Source organism: Alosa sapidissima, chromosome 9 (genome assembly GCF_018492685.1).
Source record: "Alosa sapidissima isolate fAloSap1 chromosome 9, fAloSap1.pri, whole genome shotgun sequence".
In the NCBI taxonomy this organism is placed as follows: domain Eukaryota; kingdom Metazoa; phylum Chordata; class Actinopteri; order Clupeiformes; family Clupeidae; genus Alosa; species Alosa sapidissima.
Genome location: NC_055965.1, coordinates 27,522,357 through 27,547,887, shown reverse-complemented (window position 1 = coordinate 27,547,887; position 25,531 = coordinate 27,522,357). Strand labels below are relative to the sequence as shown.

The 25,531-nt window shown below is 40.6% G+C and overlaps 3 protein-coding genes across 3 annotated transcripts in view; 2 read left to right on the top strand and 1 right to left on the bottom strand.

Annotated features, from left to right (window-relative positions):
* Nucleotides 1-25,531, bottom strand: part of LOC121719390 (NACHT, LRR and PYD domains-containing protein 12-like) — a 705,660-nt gene that overhangs the window by 357,687 nt on the left and 322,442 nt on the right. The gene's annotated exons all lie outside the window — the stretch shown is intronic.
* LOC121719376 overlaps nucleotides 1-25,531 on the top strand; it is a 176,079-nt gene that overhangs the window by 96,582 nt on the left and 53,966 nt on the right. Inside the window, exons 20-21 of the mRNA XM_042104889.1 lie at nucleotides 6,739-7,443; nucleotides 12,335-12,495. Of these exons, the coding sequence (XP_041960823.1) occupies nucleotides 6,739-7,443; nucleotides 12,335-12,495 (866 nt within the window). The remainder of the gene's footprint in view (nucleotides 1-6,738; nucleotides 7,444-12,334; nucleotides 12,496-25,531) is intronic.
* LOC121719646 (caspase recruitment domain-containing protein 16-like) lies at nucleotides 17,096-18,948 on the top strand. Its single transcript, XM_042105446.1, has 2 exons — nucleotides 17,096-17,224; nucleotides 17,512-18,948. The coding sequence occupies exons 1-2, from the start codon at nucleotides 17,107-17,109 to the stop codon at nucleotides 17,772-17,774; spliced, it is 381 nt and encodes a 126-aa protein (XP_041961380.1). The 5' UTR covers nucleotides 17,096-17,106; the 3' UTR covers nucleotides 17,775-18,948.

Here is a 25,531-nt window from a genome sequence, read left to right as displayed (position 1 = left end):
AAATATTGGCCAATATACCAGAAAACACACGTGCACGTGCACACACACACACACACACACACAGAGCACATGTCAACTGTAGGCCTATACTGAAGTAGTGCAGGGCGAAGCGCTTTGAACTTATTTTCTTTTTGATAAAGACACACTAATTGAGTCATATCTGTTAAATGAGTGGTAATAGTTTTTTTTTGTAATAAAGCTCAGAGTATGTTTTGTCTCTGAATAAGCATCATAGTAGAGGGTTTAGGCAGATAAAAACATGTCCATACTCGTCATGCAACTTCAATGATTGTGTCACACTGACACATGATAGCAGTGCTGTGCTGTCAAACAGGTTTTGGTTCTCTTTCCTGGAACATATGCAGAGCGCACTGCAGACAGAAGCAGGCTACTATGGTATATGTGAGACTAATGCTTCTTTGGAATTCGGATCTCAGAGGAATGAATGATTCTTGTAGTGAAGGTAAGACATATTCTATCATACACATGATATGCAGGTTACAATATTATATGTCCCTGACTTATTTTAGAACGAGAGTTCTTTCTGTTACCATTAGCAAACAACAGCTACTGTATACAATCACGTAGGAAGACATACACACAAGTTAGCACCTTCAATCCGTAAACACACAGATACTGATTCAGATGAGGTCTAAAAGCATTGCTTAGTTCTAAAAATGGAGAATGATTAATATAATAATATGATCATTTCAATTCACAGTGACATCATCATGGTAGTAGTATCTATTTTACTATAATTTTGTGATACTAATATTTCAACATGCAATCAAACCGACAAACAGGAAAGGACAATGAACGATGAGGCTTCATTCAGGAAAGGTGTAGGCTAGGCATATGCCAACAAAAACACTGAACAACAGGTTTAGGTGTTCACGGCTTTTGCATTCAAGGAACTCACAAGACAATGGGTTGAGATAGGCAGATACAACTTTTAGGCTACTGTCCAACTAGTTCTATGGTGGGAAGAAAGCATGTTTAGGTCTACTTTGAAAACCTTTAGAGAGTTCACCCAACATGTAAATCTAGTCAACAACAAGAAGCCTCTAGTATATAACACCAAGTGTACTCTGCATGTAGCCCAGAGGCCTATTTGTTATGATTCAGATTCCTTATGATACAGTGAAACAACATCAGAGATCAGAGAATTAAAGAACAGTCAGGAGTCAATTGAAATGACTGAACACAATAAGTTGTTTTTCATTCAAAACTATGTAACTATGTAACGCTGACTTTTCCTTTTTTGCAGGTGTTCTACGAGACATATAGTAGCTCACACACCAAGTCAAGAGTTATATTGATTGTCCAAATCCATTAAAGTCATTCTGAGCTTCTCAGAGGGCAGAATATTGTGGGATCAATGCAAAGAGCTGAAACATTTGGTCTCATCTGCCTGAGTTCAGTCATGTTGGAACCATGAAGCAACTGTTTTTATCAGAGTGAAAGAATGATGATGTTGAAAGTTCAGTGAATCCAAAGCAGGAGAGATGACAGCTGAAGGACTCCAGCTCTGCAGAGGTGAGCCCATTATTATAATGTATAAGTATATTGATTATGATTTGGTGAAAAACTATAAACTATTGGAAAGTGTTTGGAAAGTTAAGTTAATAGATAGAGATAGATACTTTATTGATCCCCAAGGGGAAATTCAAGGTCTCAGTAGCATACAGACATCACAAACAACATTCATTAACAGCAGGGAAAGTAATAAAAGTATATAATATAAAAACACAGGAAAAACACAACTAAGCAATAAGGACAGTAGAAGATAAATAATATACTAAAATACAAATTATACTAAATAACACTTAATCTAAATCAAGTCTAAAACAGTATCCAAAAGTTGTTCATGAATGATACAACTGTGTTTTCTCATGACCAGGTGATATCCCCAATCTCTCAGACTTTAGGATTGTGCTGCTGGGGAACAGAGAAGCTGGGAAGAGTTCAGCAGGAAACACCATCCTGGGCAGAGAGGAGTTTGACCCTGATGTGAGAACACTGCAGTGTGTGAAGAGACAGGGAGAGGTAGCAGGGAGACAGGTCACTGTGGTGGACACTCCAGGATGGAAGGATTATGATCTCAATATTTCTACTGATTCTCCTAAACTCCTGAAGCAGGAGATTGTTCTCAGTGTGACTCTGTGTCCTCCAGGACCTCATGCCTTTCTGCTGGTCATCCATGAGAACATGACCTTCACAGATGCAGAGAGAAACGCCACATCAAACCACCTGAGTCTTCTGGGCCATGGAGCCTGGAAACACTCTCTAGTTCTGTTCATTCATGAGACTCCTGCAGAAGAGAAAGCCTTTGAGGTTAAAGCGAAAATGCTCCAACAACTTGTAAAAAGATGTGGGAACAGATATCATGTCCTTAACAACAACAACAAGGATGGTACGCAAATCATAGAGCTGCTGCAGAAGATAGAAGAAATGGTGGCCGGAAACAGTGGCCGTCACTATGAAATAAACAGAGAAATATTACAGAAGGTTGAAGAGAAGAGGACAGAAGAAGAGAGGAGAGCAGAGGAGAGAAGAAATAAAGTCCAGAGACTAGGTGAGTTACATTATGTAATAATTAATTTGTAGTAATGAGTCTGTGCTGCTAAACTTAGTAGTCAAAGGAAAGATTCAGATTGTGACACAAATGTATCATAACTTGTTACATTTTTGTGTGACTAGATCACTCAAGATTGCAAAGCTACTTAGATGGGGTGTACAGTAAAGGACTTCCAGAACACTTGTGGAGCATACTCACAGAAACAATCATATTAGTCTTTATGATAAACTAAACATACTGTAGGTGCCACTAGTCTGCTCCCAAATACATCCCTATGTTTCAGTGAAAGAACACACACACACACACACACACACACACACACACACACACAAACAGTCATCTGCTGAAATTCTCCATTTACTCCTGCAGGAGGTGCACTGCTTCCAGATCTCAGAATTGTGCTGCTGGGATTTAAAGATGCTGGGAAGAGTTCATCAGGAAACACCATCCTGGGCAGAGAGGAGTTTCAGTCTGGACAGAGAACTGCTGTTTGTGTGAAGAGACAAAGAGAAGTAGAAAGCAGACAGGTCACTGTGGTGGAGGCTCCAGGATGGAATGGCCATTCTGTGAACAGCCCTGAAATGGTCAGAAGAGAGATTGTGCTGAGTCAGTGTTTGTGTGATCAGGGACCCCATACTTTTTGTTTAGTTATAAGAGTGGACACTGCTTTCACAGAGGAACACAAAACATCACTTCAGCATCACTTATTTCTTCTCAGTGAGAAGGTGTGGAGTCACACCATGGTGCTGTTCACCCATGGAGACTGGCTGGGAGACACACCCATTGAGCAGTACATTGAGAGTGAAGAGGCCCTGCAGTCTCTAGTTGAGAAATGTGGGAACAGATATCATGTCCTCAACAATCAGAATAGAGGTGATACTATGCAGGTCACACAGCTGCTGGAGAAGATAGAAAACATGGTAGCAATGAATAAGAGCTCTCACTTTAAAATGAGTGAAGATCTTTTACAAAACCTAGAGGAGCGGGCGAAGACGGAGAAAATCAGAGCAGAGAAGAGGATGATGAAGGTGAAGAAACAAAGACATGACGTCAGGGCATCAATGGGTGAGTAACAGCGATACTCCAAGGCGTGTGTAGCTGGAATGAAAGCAAAACGATATTTGGAGAGATCCGGTCGTGGTGCTATTATTTTTATAGTATAACTTTATCCTGTTTGTGTGTTGAGTAATTAGAGCACTCTATAGACAAATTGTCAGTTAAAAAGAGAATGTGTTGTAGACATTTAACATTGTTTGGGCATTGCATCAAGTTGGCTGCTAAAACTAAAAACATTTTTTTTCTCTTTTTTCACATAAAGTTCAAATGCATCAGTTACCTCTGAGGATAATTCTGCTGGGATTCAACAACTCTGGCAAGTCTTCAACAGGGAACACCATCCTGGGCAAAGATGTGTTTGAGTTGTGTTCTACGTCAAAGTGTGAGAAGAGAGAGGCGGAGGTGGCAGGGAGACATGTCACTGTGGTCGACACCCCAAGCTGGTGGTCGACAGCTGGCATGACTAACACTCCAGAATTCTTTAAACAGAAAACTGTGCTGAGTGTGTCCTTGTGTGATCCTGGGCCCCATGCTCTCTTACTGCTCATACGTATTGATGTCTGTTTCACTAGTCAATACAGACAAGAAGTGCAGAAATATTTGACCCTTTTCAGTGGGGATATCTGGAATCACACCATGGTGCTGTTTACCCGTGGAGACTGGCTGGGAGACACAACCATTGAGCAGCACATTGAGAGTGAAGAGGCCCTGCAGTCTCTAGTAGAGAAATGTGGGAACAGATATCATGTCATCAACAATGAGAATAGGGCAGGTGATCAGGTCACAGAGCTGCTGGAGAAGATAGAAGAGATGGTTGCAAGAAATGGGGGCCATCACTATGAGATGGACAGAGAGAGAATGGAGGAAGTAAAAAAGAGAATGGCGAAATTAGAAAAGAGAGCAATAAAGAGTCTAATGAAGGTGGAGAGGCAACACAGACAACACATCCAGTCACTGAAGGGTGAGTATTTTAACAATCTTCATCTCTAGCTGTGAAACATTCAATTAATACAAATTCACAGCTCCAGTCACTGAATTGTGAATTGTATTGCATTGTCTTTGCTTTGTACTAAAAAAACTGAGCATTTTAATAACAAAAATACATGTTCAACAATGTTCACCTCATACACCTTCACACATATGTGGTGTTTACAAGGTTTACATGCATTGAAGGTGGACTGCTATTTAAGGGATAATGGCCGCCGTGGTGTCGCGTTATATGGAATTAATGGACGAGGGCGAGGGACAAAGAACTCCCCGACGCGCAGCTGGGGGGGGGGGGGGGGGGGGGGGGGTTACCTCCGCCCGAGTCCATTAATTCCGTATAACTGGACACACCTCGAAGGCCGTTATCCCACTTATCGCCCGGTTGCCTTTAAATGCCTTTACATGCAAAGGAAACACGCGGTTCCGTTTAAAAAGAAGCCCACTAGCCTGTTGTACAACTTTCGTTGGCCCTAGAACAGTGATAGCATGGACAGTTAGATTGTTAACAGTTAATTCAGTTAGATTGTTACAGTTAATACAGTTAATAATTAGTTGCAAAGCCTGCCTCCAGGCTCAACCGTCGTCCTACTATGGTTGTTGTAGTTACCATTCATACTGTAAGCATTGATATGGAACGGCGATGAAACTTTTTTTACCAGATCTACTTCATAGGTGTCCTGTTATTTAGAATTAAAAAAGCCACCCCACCAGCCAATCAGAAAAGAGTAATGTAATACATAACTAAACTATACTTAATGTATTTTTTCAGCAGGAAATGTATACCCCCAGTCAGAGTTCCGAGTTGTTCTGCTTGGACAAACACAATCTGGGAAGAGTTCAACAGGAAACACCATCCTGGACAGAGATGAGTTTGACCTGAAGAGAGGAACAGCTCAGTGTGTGAAGAGACAGGGAGAAGTAGCAGGCAGACAGGTCACTGTAGTCGAGGCGCCAGGATGGTGGAGTGATTTTAACCTTAAAAACACAACTGAGCTCACTAAACAGGAGATTGTGCTCAGTGTGTCTCTGTGTCCTCCAGGACCTCACGCTGTCCTGCTTGTCATACCTCTGACTTTATCCTTACAAGATAACTATATCAGCATACTACAGGAACACTTTGAACTTCTCAGTGAAGAAGTCTGGAGTCACACCATGGTGCTGTTTACTCATGGAGACTGGCTGGGAGACACACCCATTGAGCAGTACATTGATAGTGATAAGGCCCTACAGACTCTAGTAGAGAAATGTGGGAACAGATATCATGTCCTCAACAATAACAATAGGAGTGACATGACCCAAATTACACAGCTGCTGGAGAAGATAGAAGAGATGGTTGCAGGAAATGGGGGAAGTCACTTTAAGATGGACAGGAAAAGACTGGAGGTTGTAAAGGAGAGGGGGCAGAGAGAAGAACAGAGAGCAACAGAGAGACTGATGAAGGTGGAGAGGCAAAGACAACATCTCCAATTACTAAAGCGTGAGTTCACAAGAGTCTAATGTGTTTTGTAATGGAACAAAATATTGAGCACTTTATGAATTGCGTTAAAGGTACACTATGCAAAAATGTGCCTTAATATAACCTCTATGAAGCCAGTTTGATGATAAAACAAAGTTGTAATAGGAGCATCATTCATCTAGCAAAGCCATAGAGCTTAGCCGTATAGCGTGTCACTAACGAGAGAACCAGCCTGGCAACTTCAAGTATCTTCAACCCTGACACACCTCACGGGAATCATTAAACATTACCTTGCCAGTCAATATAGCTCTTTAGAGATAGTTTTTGCTTGTTGTTAGTCCTTCGTCTCCAAAAGAAAGGCATATTCATTGTGTGCTACAGGGGGAAGGACTCAAGCCGGTGAGAAATATTTAAAACAGTAAATTATAAATATTGCCCGACAGTAGGGAGAGCTTTAGAGTTGCCAAAAATACCCGAAACTACATTGTGTACCATTAAAGAAACTTTATATAGCTTGTCGAATATTGAGATCAAATATATGAGTATAGATGGTATTATATACGCAGGAGAATATTTCAAGTGAAAATTGAGTACAGGATTTGTTTTTCTTCTTCTGAAAATAACATCTTAATAGTCATGTTTCGTATATTCTATTTTGCAGAAAATTCACCCTCTCTCTCAGAAATCAGAGTTGTTTTGCAGGGATACAAAGGATCTGGGAAGAGTTCATCAGGAAATACCATCCTGGGGAAAGATATGTTTGACCTGAAGAAAGGCACAGCTCAGTGTGTGAAGAGACAGGGAGAAGTAGCAGGCAGACATGTCACTGTAGTCAAGGCTCCAGGATGGTGGGTAAATATCAACCTCATAAACACTCCTGAGCTCACTAAACAGGAGATTGTGCTCAGTGTGTCTCTGTGTCCTCCAGGACCTCACATTTTCTTACTGCTTGTACGAATAAGTGATTCTATCAGGCAGGATTACTTGAGAAACATCCGAGAACATTTGGAGTTTGTCAGTAACAGAGTCTGGAGTCACACCATGGTGCTGTTTACCCGTGGAGACTGGCTGGGAGACACAACCATTGAGCAGTACATTGAGAGTGAAGAACACCTCAGATATCTGGTAGAGAAATGTGGGAACAGATATCATGTTCTCAACAATGTAGACAAAGGTGACAGAACACAGATCACAGAGCTGATGGAGAAGATGGAGGAAATTATCTCTGGAAACGGGGGCCATCACTTTGAGATGGACAGAAAGAGACTGGAGGAAGTAAAGGAGAGAAGAAAACAACAGACACAGAGAGCAGAGGACAGACGGATGTGTGTCTACAGGCAGATATCTGCTTTCCAATTCTCAGTAGGTGAGTTCATTAATTTGAATGTGTTGGAATTTTATTTGCTAATATTATATTTCATATGATGTTTTTAATTCTCTTGCAATATTAAATTCATATTACCATTATTATTATTTTCCATTCCTCAGTGGGTCCTATTTTAGAGATTTAAAGGCACACTATGCAATATATATTCACCTTAATAGAACCTTTACGAAGCCAATTTGATGGTAAATGAACTTGTAACAGGGGAATCATTGACCTAGCATAGACATGCGGCATGCTGTAGCTGTAACGAGAGAACCAGCCAACTTCAAGAATAGTCGACCCGAAGACATGGAACAGTGAAGCATTAAAGGTGCTCTAAGTGATGCCACACTTTTGTTTAGGCTAAAACATGTCATGCCACTTACTGCAAACATCACCTAACCATCCACTAGCTGTCTGTGTCCTGAATACACTGTAAAAAAACGTGATCTCTGTGGACAGCCTAGGCTCCAAAAACGGCAACAAAAGCAACCTGGGCAAACCTAGCCCATAAAAACATAACAAACTTTCCCAGCAAATCACAGACGAGATGCGCGTTTATGAGAATTTCATTTGAACGGGAGCAGCATGGGGAGGGGGGGGGAGTTGTAGCGAGCTAACACTGTTTTGTTTGAAAGAAAACAGAAGTGACATTACCTAGCATGGCTTAGAGCACCTTTAAGTGAAACATTACCTTGTTAGGAGATATAGCTCTTTCGAGATTTTGCCTGTTGTTAATCCTTCACCTCCACAACAAAAGCATGTCCATTGTGTACAGGGGGAACAAGCTAGCCCGGTTGAAACCAGACCCTACTCAGTCGTAACTGAGAGTGGGTCTGGGGAAGGTTCGTTCACAGCCCATTTCCAAAGGGCGTTCCCAAACGGACGCTGATCAAAATGCCTCGGACGCAATAGGAGAGGTCAAAAACCAATCAGAGCATCGAAAGAGACAGAGTGACGGAAACACACAATTTGCAACACTGTCTGGTTGTAGGGAGAAGCAGGAAGAATTAACCACTTTTTAATTAAACGTAGGCTAATAAATAAAGACACTGTGCCACACTGAAAGCTAATATTTTGTCACTAGCCATTTATCTGCCCTCTGTCAAACACAATTGCATTCTCAGCTCTGAACAAAACCGTTCACGTTCAAATGAGCATTTTATCTCATTTGTCCTTTCTGGCTGACCGAGACATATAAAGCAGGAATGGGGGGCGAGAGACTGAAACGTTCAAAGCAATTATGCCGTAGGCCTATAAATAAACAGAATATCAAACCGTTTTCAGTAGCCTACCACTGTTGCAGATATAACATAGGTAGGCTATCTCTTACATGTTTGTATAATGTTGCATATTCCAACATAAGGAAGCAGGTGCGAAACTTCTATCTCCCTGTCTTAAACCAACGTGATAGCAGCTTCAAACAAGCGAGAGCAGCCATCGTTGATGTTTTTTTTTTTTTTTTTTAAAAACCTTTAAAAAATCGGCTTCTTCAACAGGGTGCTCTATCGTCATCGTGTAAAACCTGTGACTTTCAGAGCGAATCTCAAATTTGCCGGAAGTAAGTCTGGGTTTTTCCCAGGCTAGGAACAAGCCACAATAAGGGACTGTACGATATTTACCGGGGGGCGGTCGTCAGGGGGGGGAGGGCCTAAGATAATTTTTTAAGCCTTAGGGGAAGGCCCAGGAGAAATTTTTTGGCCTGGGGGGAGGGCCGAGGAAAATTATTTTTTCCTGATCCATGATATTTTTTTTCCCTGATCAATGATCCGTTTTCGATATTTTAAAAGGTTTGTAGGCCAAAACATGATTCACGTCTCTATGACAGAGTCCAAAAAGTCGCAACGCTACCTGAATCTCCCACAAAACCCCTTGTAAGCTTGCAGGTCACCCGCGGTTATGAGTCATAAACAAAATATTTTAATGATATTCGGGTCATTTGTGGGCGGGTCAGTTAAAATTAATTAAATATATATTTTCTACAAATAGGCCTACTTAAAATATCACGAAAAGGCTAGCATCAATACAGTAAAGCATCAATACAGTAAAGTCAACAGTAAAGAAGCTGAAGACGCGAGTTAAAATAATAAAGACACCCTTTCAGGAAAAGCGATATAGGCTATGGGAAATATTGGGAAAAGTTCTTAAAGAAGATGACAGTAGTACAAGTTATGGTCTATGTAGGCCTACTTCTTGCGAAGCCATTTAAAAGTATGACAGCCAAAACGGGCAGCCTGCAGGAATAAATGTTATGGCACAGACTAGGCTACACAGCCATATCTACCGGTAGGCTATAGGTTCGCGCATGCATAAAAGTTATTAGTTCGTTGTGTTTGTGACTTTAAACAGTGGATGTGCTTTAGTAAAGCTTTGTGCTTCATTCAGCATTATAAACCAGTTCTTACGCTAACGTTTTGACCAGCAATGTATCTCTCTTGCCTACCTTGCCACATCATTTCTGTTTTCGAAAGAAAAATGTATGTTCATGGCCTTCAAATCTTATCCTAGTGTTCTAATCCTTGGTGGTTGCGTGCGTGCTTGCGCTCTTATTCTCATTCTCTCTCCTGCGCAAACATTATGTCCTGCATGCCTACTGTGTGTAGTTCTACTGCATAAAGTTTCGCAAATAAATTAGTTTGTTTTACAGAAATGGCCTACTGTCACACTGCATGCAGGCTATAACCAAAAGCACACATTTTGTAAATAAGCGGGTCGGATCGCAGGTCGGGTATAATTTTGTCCTAATTAATATTCGCGGTCCGAGTTGCGGTCGGGTTGATTAAAATATCGGGCGACCGCGGGCCGCTTGTGACCAAACTCGCGCAACACTGTGTACCCGTGTGTGTAAGTGCTTATGACATTTGCTGGCCGTTTTAACGTTGTAAACGTCATTTTCCGACCAGTTTTATGTGATTCACGTAGGGGGAAGGGCCTAGGAGAATCTTTTTGAGCCGGGGGGAGGCCCCTGGAAAAAAAAATTGACCAGGGGGGAGGGCCAGGCAGAACATTTTTAACCCGATCGTCTGGCGACCGGCCCTCCCCCCCGCTAAATATCGTACAGTCCCTAAGTAGGCTGTTTACATTGGCAGAGTAAAATATATATTGTGCCTCTAGGGGGAACTCTAGCTCATTTGGCCAAAATGCCTAATACTGCATACCTTTAAATGAATAGTCTAAAGTGTGGAGCATGAGTGTGTTTAGCACTTCTCTGAATCCTCTGTTACTATTTTGATAGGGGGGTTAAAAATGTCTATTTAGTCAACGTGCAAACCTGATAGGAAAAAGAAAACTGCATTGGTCACAAACTCTGTGCCGGGTCTAAGAATGTGTTTTTGTACTCTTTATATTACAATAATTTATTTCAAAAATATATATTTGTCATTTCCATTAGTCTAAACATTATCAAACAATAAACATAAATCCCTGCTGAAAAAAACAGCCAGACCAGCTTTAGGTGGTTTGCTGGTTGACCAGCTTGTTAACCAGCTTTTTTGACCCTATGATGGTTGACCTGCTAGATCAGCAAAACTCTTGTGAAAACATACCTTCAGCTGGTTTATCCAGCTTACGGTGGTAATTCATCTAGTTTTGCTTGTCGTACCACCTCAAGCTGGTCATTTCAGCTGGTGTTGCTGGTCTATGCTGCTGGTTTAACTGGCCATGCCAGCTTATGTTGATCATTCTAGCAAACCAGCATGCCCATCTTACACCAACAATGTTAAGCTTGACAGGCTGGTCACACCAGCATGACCAGTTTCCACACCAGCATATCCAACTGGTGGCCTAACCCGCTACACCAGCAAAGACCAGCAAGAGCTGGAAGAAAACCAGCAAATATCTCGATATTTTTTGTGATTTTGACGATAACGATTTTTTTTGTAAAGTCTGAGTTACTTTACAGCTCATTATTTATGAATAGCATCATTATAATAATAACCAATAACCTAACCTGTGACTTTTTAACCAAATCAACCAATGCATTGTCACTCTATGACTCATTTCCAAGTATGCCCCCACTTGTGTGGCAATGACATGGTCTAGCCAGCTACATTAGACAATAGGCCTAACAGTTTCCCAAGAGAAAGTCTTAAGCTGAAGTTCCTTTCATACCTTTACATATGATTCACTGTAAAACTAAGCAGACCGACAGAGTACATCTCAGTTATTTCCTTGAATGTTTTGTTTAAGAGCAATCATGTAGGCTAGCATTCCAAGTTACAGAATAGAAACTAATGCGTTAGCTTATGGATAATGTATATGAGAAATCCCATAGAGATGCTAACGGTTAGCATAATCGGTAAACGTAGATATTTAGAGCGAATTTCAGTCCATTTACAAGAGTTACATGAGAATAGTTATTTGTTTACAACTGACTATTAAAATACTCAAAGGCTAATGTTTTCTCTCCATATAATACCGTGTAGGAAAAAAATCATCATCAACATCAATGCTACTTGAGCCGCACAAAATCCCAAATAGGCTACTCTCTGCACAAAATAAACATTAGTCGTGCATGTGACAACTTGTGACCCACTAGTGATCACGTGACACTTGCTCTGCTGCAGCCAGGGGCTTCTCCCGCATACACCTCCTGTGAATGTATGAGTCTTCAATGCGTGATTTCGAGTGTTTTTTCCCCATAAGTAATTTAAATACTCTATAATGTCAATTTGCACATCGTTAAAACAACAATCACGATATTATCGCAGACAATATATATCGCCCACCCCTAGTTTCTAGCTGTCTAGCTATAAGTGGGATACCACTACACTGCCCCCAGTTGGACAAAAATAAAGTGTACTGTCCAGTAGGGGTTAGCAGATTCCACAGCAACTGTTCTCACTGTGGTTGTTGCCAGGGGCCAACTTGCTAATTTTCTGTTTCTTAACAGGTGATGCTCCATTCCTCTCAAGCATGAGGGTTGTGCTTTTGGGATTCAGAAATGCTGGGAAGAGTTCATCAGGAAACACCATCCTGGGCAGAGAGGAGTTTGACCTGAAGAGAAGAACACCTCAGTGTGTGAAGAGACAGGGAGAAGTAGCAGGCAGACAGGTCACTGTGGTCGAGGCTCCAGGATGGTGGGGTGATGCCACAGTCAACACCACTCCTAAGCTCACTAAACAGGAGATTATCCAAAGTGTGTCTCTGTGTCCTCAAGGACCACATGCTGTCCTTCTAGTTATACCTGTAGCTTGTAGGTTTACAGAGGACAACAAAAAAAGTGTGCGGGACCATTTTGACATTATTGGTAAAAATATTTTGAGGCACACAATTGTCCTTTTCACCTATGGAGACTGGCTGGGAGACACATCTATTGAGCAGTACATTGAGAGTGAAGGAGAAACCCTGCAGTGGATCATTGAGAAATGTGGGAACCGATATCATGTCCTCAACAACAAGGACTGGACTGATGATACACAAGTAACAGAGCTGCTGGAGAAGATAGAACAGATGGTGGTAAGAAACGGAGGTGCTCACTATGAAAGACCACAAGAAGAGAGAAGACGGACGTTTTTCTTCAGAGGTGCGTTGTGACATCGTATCCTCACTTAAATTAAAACACTTGTTATTTTTTGTAAAAGTTGACATCTGTAAAAGTTAGCACATAGCAGAGCCTGTCAGTTAGCACATAGCAGAATATAAGAAAATAAACTAAACAGAAAATAAACAGAAAATAAACGTTCCTTACTTACAGTAGGATGACCCATAACATATGATGCCTGTCTCCTCGATAGAACTCTGCTATCTCAGTGTATCGCAATGGATGTTCAGTACCCCCCCCCCCCCCGTTTGTGTTGCGGAATTAGGTGAATAGGACCTCTCGTTACATAACCAAATTAACAGTTAGTTTTTTTTAATGTTGAATGTATAGGTTTGAAATGGAATAGAGCAGATGACCAGAACAGAGCGATGGATGAGGCTGCAGCACGATTGGATGAGATGACTCTGCAGGGAAGCATGGCATCTCCCCCTCTGAGTGAGTAGCCTATGTAATTACTCTCTGTAAAAAATACATAGTGAAATAGTGTCAGCATTTAGGAATGATACTGTAACTATAAGCAGCATAATTGGAAGAGTTGAGTCTGCAGAAAAGCATTGCTACTCTCCCAGTTCAATTTAGTGAGTACTACATGTATTCCTATGAAATATCACAATACATTGCAAAATAGTGCCAGGAATTCTGAAGGACACTGTAGCTACTTTAGCTACTGTACTCTACTTTGGAATAAATATACCATATTTTCTACAGGCATTTATTCTGTTTTTATTCTGTAAATATACCATATTTGCTGAAGGCATTTATTCTTTCTGTTATCCTAGGTGTTTTGTTGGTAAATGATTGTACTTACAGTCAAAGGTGATATCTGGGTGTGGCCGGGTTAGATACACACCACCCAACAAATATAATTATATACTGTTCCAACTCAAATTTTGTCTTCAACAACTCTGTTCCTTACGGTGGCCAATAGGTGCAATCCGAACTTTTACTGTCGCTGCACATGGTGTGATATTGTTTTGGGATTAACATGACAACATAATAGAGATGAAAAGCACTGTGGTATCATTGACTTCCACTGTTGACATTAAACTCTGTTTCAGTGTGTGGAGATGACAGATCGGAGATGTTCACAGTGGAAAGCTCAGGCTATGGCACATACCCATCACCAGCACCTTCTGTAGCCTGGTCTGAAGCCTCCGCTGAATGGGGCTCCCAGGAGTCCATACACACTGAGTGGAGTGTCCAGGGGAGCACTGGAGGGGGAGGTGAGTTACCTCTCTGGTGTGTTTTGTTCTGGGGTTTGGGTCAATTTACAGTACAATGCACTGTACTGCGCTGATTATCAGGGTCATATTAGAACTTAAATAAATGCACTTAAAGGAAAGATCCAAAGTTAAAACAACCTTGGGTCTATTTATGGATGGAAACAAGTTCAAACTTTCTTTTGGGAGTTCTGAGATTGTTTTTTGCATTAGTAACAAGTCGGCTATTTTCAAGCCACTGACAATGCTCAGAATAGCTCAGATAGGATCCCTATACAGACAAACCGAAGTATTGTAAACTTGTAAGCTGTTTCCCATTGCCTTCAGTGTTGAGTGTAACACATTACTGTAATCACATTACGTTTGTCAGTAACATAGTAGTCTTCTAATTCAGTAATTACACTGTAGTTCCTAGCAGTGGAATTAATTAACATCATTAATTAAATAATAATAATACAAAAAAAAAGGGACAGTATCAATAACATAGAAATATTTCAACGCAGTACCGAGTTACTATCCATAGAGAGTAAAGAAGTATTGTAAGGGATTACATTTTTTTCTACAGTAGCGAGTAATGTGTAATACATTACTTTTTTGAGTAACGACCCCAAAATTGATTGCCTTCCTTGTGTAGAGTCATGATGAAGAGGTCACTCCTCTGGCCACAGGTGTAACTCTATAACAACTCAACACAAAAGTACCATCATTTCAATAGGCTATATACTGTATGAGATGTTGTTAAGCAAATATTTTACATTACCAGTAGGGTAAATAAAGTGTTTTGCCAATGCAAATGAAAGTTCATGCAGTTACATAGTTACTCCTCATGGTGGCACACACACACTTGTTTGCCACATCCTGATGAAATAAATACCTGTTCAACCAACTTTGAACACAGAGGGAATTTTTCACTTCACCAACACCAACATGATCCTGAAACTTTTCCTCTGCCTGTAATTATTTAAATGTAATTTATTTTAAAATATAATAGTTCTCTGTGTTATAGTTCTTTACTGAAATCAATGGCATGTAATTCAGTGTTGGCAAAAAGAGTTGTGGTGATGGTATGGTTTCCACACCATGGTCTCAGATTTGTGCTCATCTTTTGTCCAGTGTGTTTCGTATACTGTAGGTGTCATTTTCTTGAGATATGTCATTTAAAGCAGTGTTTCTCAAAGTGTGGTCCGGGGACCACTGGTGGTCCGCAAGCTATCCCAAGTGGTCCGCGAGCAGACGTTGTAAAAAATAATATAGATGAGTTGTTTGCAATATTGAACTAACTTGTATGTAAATCCAAACAGTTCTGCAACACTGCCTATGTAAGCTATGCCAATTTAAATCATATGAATCCTCTGACACAATAAGCAAGGTGCAAAGACAATAAGCAAGGTGGTTCAGTGAGTAGGCCTATTTTGTCTATTAACTAGGTGGTCCGTGAGGTTTTTTCTAATGGTTAAGTGGTCCTTGGTCTGTAAAAGTTTGAGAAACACTGATTTAAAGCGTGAACATAAAATTGTGGCAAAAAAATATTTATTTCATGGGTACACTGGGGGTTAGGTTTGTACATTTCTATTATCTCTATAATATCTCAAATAAATTCAGTCATAGAAAGGAAACAATATTTACAATATTTTCACAGTTGACAAAGTCCCAGAGCCATCAAATGTACGTGGGCCTAACGTCATTGGGGAAGATTCCTCAGAAGACACTTTTCTGGACCAAGAGGATTAGGATTCTGTAGACAATCCTGACTGGAGGAGAGACATGAGAGGACTGTCTGAAGATATGGCTGAGTACGAAGATTTAGATTTACATTTAAATTGATTTTATGATCTTAATGAATCCATGCTTGTTTACAGGCCCTGAATTACTCCAATTCAGCCATAGTTTGCTGGTGGTTGTGTTAATTTAATTTCTTTGTGGCTTGCTAACCTAGGACGTGAGGACAAAATCTGAGGAAAAATACCTAATTAAAATCTCCTCTCCTAAAGGTTGGACATTTCATCTGGCACAATTCTGTGTCAGTATTTCAAACAAACAAACTGCTGCAAATCCTGTGAAGACAAAGCTGAAGACACCTCACACTGGATCCTGATGGAACCCTCTGTTTCCATGGAGACAGGAGTCCCAGTGTATAAACACAGCTCTCCACCAGGAAGTTTTGAGTGCACAGCGTCTGGTTTGCGCTGGGTGTGTGCTGTTGAAGTCTCTCTACAGTATCACTTTAGTGACCCCCATGTATTTGGAGCAGAGCTTGCCATGTTGCAGTATGAGCCAATTGGTCCGTTGATGGACATCAAAGTGCTCTCAGGTGAACTGTTGGAGGCTCATCTGCCCCATTTTGCCTGTCTGGAAGGTTCAGACTCCTCTCTTAGAGAGGCTGTGAGAGTTCTGCATGGGGTTGACCGCAGTGTGACTCTAGAGAAATGTGAGCTGACCCGCTTCCACGCAAAGCTCCTCAAGCCCTCCTTCTCACTGACAGAAGTCCTGGTGAAAATCGGAATCCCAATGAAAGCCCATCTGGACGTGTTAATTTACCGGACCAGAGTGACACCCCTGGTTCTCTTCACGTATATCGTGCCACGGGATGCTTCCATGATTCAGGCGGTAGAACAGGATTTACGAGAGTTCCAAGATAAAAAGAAGATCAAAAAACATCGTCCAGACATATCCATTTGGATGAACAGCAAATGTAGCCTTAAGGCATCCTGCCATGATTCTAAAACTTCGCCACAACACATAACTTTTAAATACATCAGACCTCCAGACCTGTTTGAGGTGGTCATTAAAAACGCAGACTGTTTTGATTTGGAGCTGATCAGTGAAGGGCAGTCCATATGGAAAGCTACACTGGAAAGCTTTGAATTTGGTGAGACTGGAGAAATGGAACATAGTCATGAAATGCCCTCGGCAGCATCCAGACATTCCCAAGTCATGACCCACAGAGAAGCGGCTTACACAAGCAGATCTGCCAGGACTGATGAGGAAAAAGGGAAAATGGCCTCCATGTCACATGAAGGTACATACCGGTAATCCAATGCTGACCGTTTAAAAATGATATGAGTATGATGAATGTACCAAAAGCTGTTTAAACCTAGAGCTCTCATTCTACATTTAATTTGTGTGCATAGGTAACTACACAATCTTAAACCTACTTGCTTAGGTAGACCATAGTAGCAGTAGCAGCTGTTTTGCATTGAACATGATTTGGATTCAGGTAACTACAAAATCTTACTTAGGTAGAGCATAGTAGCAGTAGCAGCTAAAGTCAAAAGTCAAAATCTTACGTTAATGATCTCGTTCTAGATCAACTGTTCATGATTCGTCCTGATCTCATCAAGAAAACATCGGGAGCTCTACTCCGAGATCTGTTGGATGAACTTCAAGCTCCGCCTCGTGTGATAAGCAGCAGGGAGGCAGAAGACGTCCTGCAGAGGACCAGCGTGCTGCAGGACCAGGTGACCTCCCTCATCGACATGGTGCTTAAAAAGGGGGACAGAGCATGTGGCATCATGCTCTCCCTCCTAAAAGAACTGGACAGCTACCTTTATCAAGACCTCGGCCTGTAAAAACAAACCTGTGGCATCATGTTCACCCTTCTTAAAGAACTGGACAGCTACCTTTATCAAGACCTTGGCCTATAAAAACAAACCTTCCCATACTGTGCATGTGATGACTATCAAATTACATAATGATGCAGAAATGTCCAATCATGAAAGACGATTAAATAAACCTGTGGGGTTATAATATAAATTATTTCACAAATAAGTAATGTGCTAGTGTTGTCCTAGTAGGGTTTTTGGTAATTTGTGCTTTTATTGAGAGAATTTGGGTAGATTTCAACCTGCTACTTTATCTTAAAACTGTTACCTTACGTACTCTGTGGTGTCATAACTTAGATACTGCACAATTTTCATACCAGACAGTCTCAAGACCTATTTCATGTCTGAAGTCAAGACACAATAATTGTCATCACGTCCAGTTTCCTGGACATTTGCTTATGCATTACTGTGCAATACAAATCAGCTGTATATAGCAAGGTGTTTGGTGTTCGTGGTGAAATCCTTTAGTGAGGAGTGACTATATATCACTGTTGTGTTTTATTTCCCTTCGATAGCTGTCCCTTGTTTGATGAGAGAGAAGGATGTAGCAGCAACGTCAGCTGCTACATCCACATCTTATTTTGACCACATTCATCTTACCATTAAAAAAGTTAGAACTGTCTGGAAGTTTGAGGCTTTGTGTGTTTTAGTTGCAGACAATAAGTCTGAAACGAGCTCAAGTATCCACAAAAACTCGTCAGACACAGCATCAGAAACGGATTCTGGGATTGGCTCATCAATATGTGTGGAAGAATGGAAAGACTGAAGAAAGTCAGAAGATCAGATCATTGTTAAGATTAATTGCACATGAGTTCATCATGTCTGTGGCCCCTCAACTAATGTTGTGAATAATGACGTGTTTAGAGAACTGCAAATAATCATGATTATGCTTAATTATATCATAATTCATAATGATGTGCCTACCGTATCTAATGCTTTAGGTGCTGTGTTGTTTATGTATGAGGTCACGAATTACAGAATAAGCCGTGTCAATTCCTGATGTTTCATGAGATATTTTAAGGAATGAAGTAATACATAAATTGTGAATTAATTCATGCTTCATAAAGTGTTACTGAGCTCTGCTGCAACATAGAACAGACAAAGATGAGAGGATGTTTTATGAGGTAGGAACAAAAAGTTTAAAGCAGACAGTAAGTTGTCTTGTATTTAGCAGATGCTTTTATCAAAAGAGATATGTACTTGCAACAGCAAACCTTGACCATCTGATTGTCAGACAGCAAAGCTACTACTGGTGCACCACAGCCACACCTTGATAATGTGTTGTTGAGCGTTTGAAATGCAGATTTTTGGAAATGAAATGACGAAATAGAGGTATTTAAGAGCAATCATGTGAGAGTGGGACCTGTGGTCAAGATGTCATAATGACACAATTCCTGGAATGTCCATTCCATTTCTAGAAGCCAAAGACTGAAAGTAAATAAATTACTTTTTATGTCACTGTAGTCTACTCATGCTGTATCTAATGACAATGCAGATAATTGGAATCTGTATCTTGAATATGGAAAATACTACTCTTTACTTGGAGCACTTTTGGACAGCAGACAGTCATTCTTTGTGTTAATGGTCAGGGACCTGACTTCTGTCGTGTCACATGACAACATGAGAAAACAGGAACCAGCTATTTTCAGTTCAGTTCAGAGCTGGACTGTCTCTCACTGTCACTGTCTCTTGCTGTAACTAGTAAGTATTCACTTTATTATATTCACATTCTCAATTATGTTTCTTTTCAGAAGATGCAGCCTTGAAATTAAAAATGGATAGTGATAGATTTAGCATGAAGTGATGTAATATAAACACATTGAGCCGTGGCGTTTATACAGCTAGAAAACGCTCCTCCGATCAGTACTGTATGTCACTATGCTGTTAAGCTGAGTGTGTTGCTTGCGTGTGATGTGTGCTGAATAATATTCGGCTTTTACTCATTAACATTAATCTTAGTCTACTCAAGCAAACTTTATTTAGTATTACATATCCCTAGCTGTCCTGTTCCGTAAGGACGTATGTTTCTGACTTACTTCATGTAAGCCTATTGACTTTTTGCAGATATGTAACTTTAGTTCTGCCATAGTGAATGGCAAAAAAGATTAGACATGTACGACAAATTACAATTAGACACCATTAATTTAACATCGCTGTAGATCAATTTATTGCTGTGGTTGTAATATAAACATGTCAGTGTGTGAATTGGGTCATGATCACAAAATGAGGTGTTGAAAACTGGTGATAACAGCACTATTGTTGTTGATTAGAGCTGTCAGGATTTCAGTCTTGATCTCTAACTTGGAAATCAAATCTAGAATCAGCGATGCAGCCACACCCCCAATGTCACATCCAGCATGTAGGCCAATTCGCCTTATTCACCCGGAGGCCAGAACGAGGCTACAGGCTACACTTGTAATTACATCTCAGTCCAGCAGATGGTGGTAATGCATTCTGTTTGCAAACTGTAAAAACCTTACTGAAAAATAAGTTGGGTTCACTGGCCTGTTCTTCTGCTTCATCTTCAGTGAGTTTTTTGCCAGTTTGCAAACAGAGTGCATTACCACCACCATCTGCTGGACTGAGGTGTAATGGCAAGTGTACCTCTGTAGCCTCGTTCTGGCCTCCGGGTGAATAAGGCAAATAGACAAAACACACATAGCCTACTGACTAAATGTCGCCTTGACTACTGCTCTTCATTGGAACAAATGCGTCAATACAGACGCTATCTTGCCGCGGGGATCCTCTCTAATGCATTAGCGTCTAGCAAATGTGTAACGAAAATAAAATCACCATAAATTGTCAAAATCTCAAGCGAATTTTCTAGTTTTTTGTTTTGTTCCAACAGACAGACATGTATTTATGGTTGAGTCCAGAGAAAACTAAGCTTTTGACACCCACTCATTTTGTGCTAGCTTGTGACCATCTCTAATGGAACTATGGTGAACCGCAACCAGATTTGATACAATGGAAGTGAACAGGCTGTCCATATACATGCTCTGGTTGAGGCCACATAGCCAGTGCTTAATTTGTAATGTGTGAGGTCCCGAGCGCAGAGGGGGGGTAGATCCGGTGACTCAAAACGGGGGTTGGAGGTAATGGAACAACAAAAATGACATTGCCTAGGCCCTACGTAGCTTCTCTGACTAAAAAACCTAAACAATGTAGTGTACATCAGGGGCATGTTTATTTTAAATTCAAAACATGTAACACTGCACTGCATGGGTGCGAAATGTAAAAAAAAACAAAAAACTGTAATAATCGTTTTCACAAGCAGCAATTATCTATCGGACTGTTGAATTAGCCTAACCATGACAATGCAAACAACAACAGCTAGCCTACTTGTGGGACTTAAATATACATATAACCTCAATGGAAAATAAATGTACACATTAATTTAATATATATGTTATCCCTTTTCAAAAGGTGTGGGTAATGATTTCTTTTAGCCACAAGTTAGACCACCTGAGTGAAACAGCAGAAATGGCTGCAGAAGGATTATCTTCTGGTGAGTTCATCAGTGCTATCTCTTCCTCTCTGTGTTTGTCTATATGTACAGATTGCACTATGGCTAATAATTCTTTATTAACACTATTAATATATGTTTGGGGAGGTTATCCTTTTTCTGAATAACTGGCCAGTTGTCTTGTGAAATAGTGGCCTCTGACGTGAAGATTGTGCTGCTGGGGAACAGAGAAGCTGGGAAGAGTTCAGCAGGAAACACCATCCTGGGCAGAGAGGAGTTTGACCCTGATGTGAGAACACTGCAGTGTGTGAAGAGACAGGGAGAGGTAGCAGGGAGACAGGTCACTGTGGTGGACACTCCAGGGTGGAAGGATTATGATTTCATTTTTCATAGGGATTCTCCTAACCTCCTGAAACAGGAGATTGTTCTCAGTGTGACTCTGTGTCCTCCAGGACCTCATGCCTTTCTGCTGGTCATCCATGAGAACATGACCTTTACGGAAATGGAGAGAAATGCCACATCAAACCACTTGAGTCTTCTGTGCCATGGAGCCTGGAAACACTCTCTAGTTCTGTTCATTCAGGAGACTCCTGCAGAAGAGAAAGCCTTTGAGGTTAGAGGGAAAATGCTCCAACAGCTTGTAAAAAGATGTGGGAACAGATGTCATGTCCTCAACAGTAAGAACAAGGATAATACACAAGTTACAGAGCTGCTGGAGAAGATAGAAGAAATGGTGGCAGGAAACAGTGGCCGTCACTATGAAATAAACAGAGACATAATACAGAAAGTTGAAGAGAAGAGGAGAGAAAAAGAGAGTAGAGCAGAAGACAGAAGAAAATACAGAGGCAGAGAAAACCTACAACTTCTTTAAAGGGTGAGTTGCATTCTGCAACAGGTTTATATTTATTCCATTTAGTGTAATCTCAAAATAGCCAAGTAAAGATCTGTGATTTGGTTTTGCAAATATTTTGATGATATTTGCCCTCAACAGCCAATGAAATTACACTTCTCCCTTCCATCTCCCTAAATCAAGCACTTCCTATCAGTTTAGAAAGATAGATAGATAGATAGAGAGATAGATAGATAGATAGATAGATAGATAGATAGAGAGATAGATAGATAGATAGATAGGTAGGTAGGTCGATAGATAGATAGATAGATAGATAGATAGATAGATATATAGATAGATAGATAGATAGATATATAGATAGATAGGTAGGTAGGTCGATAGAGAGATAGATAGATAGATAGATAGATAGATACTTTATTGATCCCCAAGGGGAAATTCAGGGTCTCAGTAGCATACAGACATCACACACAACATGCACTTACAGCAGAAAAAGTAATATACATATAAGAAAACTCCACTGTACAATAGAGACAGTAGAAGATAAACATAATACTAAAATACTAAATCTATCACAACACCAATCAGGATGCACTTTTTGTCACTCTATCATAAGTAGGATAAATTATCACATTATCGTGAAACACAATATTCAATATCATGAACCCTTTTTTATGTTATTGTTTGTATTGAATTATCAATTTAACGGAATTAAAGGTACACTATGCAGGTTTAGGTATTTTTGGTGACTGTAGAGCTCCCTCTAGAGTCAAGATATACAGTGGGTCCCATTTAGAAGTGGCCACTTTATTTGCGCTTTCCATGATTCACACAGCTGCGTGAAATGTATTACAACTTTTCACCAGGAGGTGGCAGCTTAAGTCCACTGTAGTATTGCCAGTGTTACATGGCAACAGGGACCGCCATCAATTCCGACATACCCCCACTCCGACATTGACGTCTAACGGCTCCTACACACAGCTGCGTGCGTTGCAGTGCTGGAGACGCATCCCATTCACTTTACATGGGCCCACGTCATCCATTGCCAAACTGATTTGTGGGTCTGTTGCGTCGCGTTTCTCCCGTCGCTCGCGTTGAGAAGTTCAGCTGTTGCTGCACCGACAGACGGCACCGGCCAATCAAGCCAATCAACGGACGGCACCAACCAATCAAATTACGGTTATACTTCAAGTCATTTGCATAGCTACCGTCGGAAACACCCACTGGCATGCGTTGACGGAACGCAACTGTGTGTAGAAGCCGTAATTGTCGGAGTGGCATTCCGACATAAGGTCATTAATGTAAATTTCATTACTGTTATCATTGTAGGCTACTTTAATTAATTAATGTGATTATGTCTTAGTTTCTTGCGCTTTATTGTACTACACTGACATTCATCATTGGGGAGAGTCGCCGACCCTCATTCACAGTGGATCTTTTGCCCAAGACATAAGGCCCTTCTCCAGTCTCTCCCCAAATCCCCACTGACCCAATTCAGGCTTGGACTTTTCGATACTGTTCCTAAATGTTGGTTTACTGTAAAAAGAGCGTCGAAAATCCTGCCTGTCTTTGCGCACTGAGGCCATTAGCTAATTAAGGGAATGCTGAGAGAATGCTGGAGACTCGAGAAAAAGAAGACTAAATGCAAACATGTTAAATCTGTGTGCAATCTAACAACTACATGCTACATGTGCAATCTAACAACTACATGCTACATGTGCAATCTAACAACTACATGCTACATGTGCAATCTAACAACTACATGCAGACATGTAAATAAGACTATTCTGTGGCTCAATCAATTTAACCTGACCGGCTGTTCCGATCATCTCCGAGGTCGGGAGATATTGTTTAACAGTCTGTTTATCTTAGCAATACCTTTTGCAATACCCTCGATATACATATTGTTGGAAATCTTAGTTTATGGCCGTTCGTGTGAGCACAATAACTTCATTTTGTAAATTTTACCAAAGCGACTGGTTTCACTTTGCAGGGTCACATATGTGTGTGTGTGTGTGTGTGTGTGTGTGTGTGTGTGTGTTCAATGCAATGTATCAATGTTAGCAGGTAATTCTGCAGGAGCTACAATCTTACCAGGTCTCAGGATTGTGCTGCTGGGATTTAAAGATGCTGGGAAGAGTTCATCAGGAAACACCATCCTGGGCAGAGAGGAGTTTGACCTGAAGAGAAGAACAGCTCAGTGTGTGAAGAGACAGGGAGAAGTAACAGGCAGACAGGTCACTGTAGTTACAGGTTAACTGGATGATGCGTGGAGTAACCACTTTTTGTGTATGAATGCATTCAGAGCACAAGAATTTCATTATCAGATTTTGTGTAGATTTTTTCTCAGACATGCCAACATCCAAGGCCAACTGGAAATGTGCAAATGTTTGTTTAGATATTTCAAAAAAATCCACCCTATTCAAGCCAAGGCGTCCCTGGAAAGAACAAAACCTGTTTTATAACTGTTTTATAACCTTGCATGTAAATTAAGTATAAGTATCGGCAGGCGCGCCTGCAGGTGTATGTCCGTACGCACTGTGCGTACCATCAGGCTACTCAACAGCGAGAGAAAATGTCCCTTGTGTGTGTGTGTGTGTATTCACACCAAATTGGCCTACCATACCTTCCCAACTATGCACAGTATCCCATTAGCTGCATGCCATCAGGCTATTTACCATTTTCTATTATGTAAAGTTAGTGAACACGTTATGAAAATGAACGTGCACACATTTTGTTTGAGCAGGAGAGAGAATACGTACGCAGGCACGCAATAGGCTACTTGTTGTTTTCTTTTACTCGGCTATCTATATATGGTTATCAGCACACAATGTTGAGCTAATTCACTCAACTCAATACTCATAATTTCTTAATGTATCCCAGAGGCAAGAATGTGTCTCACTAGGCTACTGAATTTGACATTGCTTATGGGGCATAATTAGTAGCTTAGAATAGGGCCTATTGGAAGGTTGTTGTTTCAAGATGTGGACATCAACAACTTGGCATTAATAGGCTACACTGCAAATACTGCTTATCTAATACAGTCTAACCAAGTGTTATTCATCTTATATCAAGATCAGAAAATATAGTTGGTATTGTTTTCAGTATATAGAGACTTACCTAGTCACTAATTAGTGCTAAAGTGGAGATGCTCTTTTTTGAGGGCATGGCCATAGATAGCCTAGTCTTTGCAAGCAATATGTCTAACAAAAATATGCAAACTTATAATAAACTTAAGTTTGCATATTTTTGTTAGACATATTGCTTGCAAAGACTAGGCTATCTATGGCCATGCCCTCAAAAAAGAGCATAATAAAAAAGAGCATAATAATAATAATAATAATAATAATAATAATACATAAACCTTGTTTACTGTCTTGTCCAGTCTTAGGCCTACTACACCCCATTTGT

Excerpts from the sequence above, each read along its gene's own strand:
- LOC121719646 (XM_042105446.1), top strand. The coding sequence starts at position 17,107 with ATGCCCTCGGCAGCATCCAGACATTCCCAAGTCATGACCCACAGAGAA. Across the intron at positions 17,225-17,511 it reads GGCCTCCATGTCACATGAAG|ATCAACTGTTCATGATTCGT; the intron begins GTACATACCGGT and ends ATCTCGTTCTAG.